The sequence below is a fragment of the Buceros rhinoceros genome, unplaced genomic scaffold (genome assembly GCF_000710305.1).
Source record: "Buceros rhinoceros silvestris isolate BGI_N320 unplaced genomic scaffold, ASM71030v1 scaffold21925, whole genome shotgun sequence".
Classification (NCBI taxonomy): Eukaryota; Metazoa; Chordata; class Aves; order Bucerotiformes; family Bucerotidae; genus Buceros; species Buceros rhinoceros.
This window is the reverse complement of record NW_010413753.1, coordinates 6260-7850: the sequence shown is the minus strand read 5'-3', so window position 1 is coordinate 7850 and position 1591 is coordinate 6260. Positions and strand designations below refer to the sequence as shown.

At 55.3% G+C, this 1591-nt stretch overlaps 1 protein-coding gene across 1 annotated transcript; it reads left to right on the top strand.

The window, feature by feature from the left end:
* Positions 1–162: 162 nt before the first annotated feature.
* Positions 163–1269, top strand: HRH2 (histamine receptor H2). Its single transcript, XM_010136882.1, has one exon. The coding sequence runs from the start codon at positions 163–165 to the stop codon at positions 1267–1269; it is 1107 nt and encodes a 368-aa protein (XP_010135184.1).
* Positions 1270–1591: the final 322 nt, after the last annotated feature.

The window sequence follows — 1591 nt, the reverse complement described above, 5'->3', positions numbered from 1 at the left end:
TCCCTAAACCATGTAATTCCTAGCATACATATCTGAACATGTGAAGTGACTCTCTGCTCTCCGAGGTCACTTTGGAAAGCTCTAGGGCTACCTGGTAGAGGCTCACTCCAAGCAGCTTTGAAGCTGGTGAGAGCAGGACTGCTCCATCCATGCATCTGCACTATGGATCCATGTTACAACTATACAAGCTCTCAAGAAAGGATGGACTTCTCCCTGCAGCTGCTGGTTGGGTCCTGCCTCGCCATCCTCATCATGATCACTCTCTTCGGTAACATCATCGTCTGCCTGGCTGTAACCCTTGACCGCCGGCTCCGCAGCTTGACAAACTGCATCATCGTCTCCTTGGCCATTACTGACCTGCTGCTGGGCCTCCTGGTGCTGCCATTCTCTGCCTTCTACGAACTCACCAAAGACTGGCCCTTCGGCAGCACTTTGTGCAACATCTACACGAGCCTGGATGTCATGCTGTGCACGGCTTCCATCCTCAACCTCTTCATGATCAGCCTGGACCGCTACTGTGCGGTCACCACCCCACTGCGCTACAGCCAGCTCGTGACTCCCTTCCGAGTGGCTGTGGGTTTGGTTGTTATTTGGACCGTGTCACTGATGGTCTCCTTCCTACCTATCCACCTGGGCTGGAACACCAACGGGACAGCAGTCCAGAACACAGTCCCCAACTGTAACAAAGAGTGCACGCTGGAGGTGAACCCTGTGTACGGGCTAGTGGACGCCTTGCTCACCTTCTACATCCCTTTGGTCATCATGTGCATCACTTACTACCGGATACTGAAGATAGCAAGGGAGCAAGCCAAAAGGATAAACCACACGTGGTGCTGCAGCAGCAACAACCCCATGCCGCCCATGGTGAAAGAGCACAAAGCCACAGTGACACTGGCAGTGGTGTTGGGAGCATTCATTGTGTGCTGGTGCCCCTATTTCACAGTGTTCACGTACCGGGGAATGTGGGGAGACAGCAGGGTGAAAGGCACACCCATGTCTGTTGTCCTCTGGCTGGGCTACACCAACTCAGCCCTGAACCCCATCCTCTACGGGACGCTCAACAGGGATTTTCGGCTGGCATACCAGAACTTGCTGCACTGCTGGAGGACTAGGAGCCCCAGGAGCTCCCACCTGCCTTCCCCCCAGAAGGCCCAGCCCAGGGGCAGGACCTGCAGGCAGGGCCAGGGCAAGCGGGAGGGTAAAGCCCTGAAACTGGAGATGAGGAATGGGAAGGAGATCTTGCTGACAGATGGAGCCCTCAAGAGGTAAGATCCTTCTTACATGTGGGGCTTTGATGGTAGGTACGTGCCCAGAGAGGAAGGCAGAGGTGAGTACCCCACATTGCCCATGAACTTTTAAGCAACAAGCCGATGCCCAGGCAACTCTTGCTCTTTGCAGCCACTCAGAAATTCATCACCGCCAGCTCACATCCCTCCACACCAGCAACACAGGTCCAGCTAGTCCAGCTTCACATGGGGCAGTCCACGCCTGCAGCCACCAACCCTTCACAGGGGGCACAAAACACCCCTGACTTTGCTGTGTAATGGGGACAGGTTTGCCGCCGGGATTTGCTGCACAGAACAGGGTGCAG

Bases quoted from the DNA above. Each gene is read 5' to 3' on its own strand.
- HRH2 (XM_010136882.1), top strand. From the start codon at position 163: ATGGATCCATGTTACAACTATACAAGCTCTCAAGAAAGGATGGACTTC.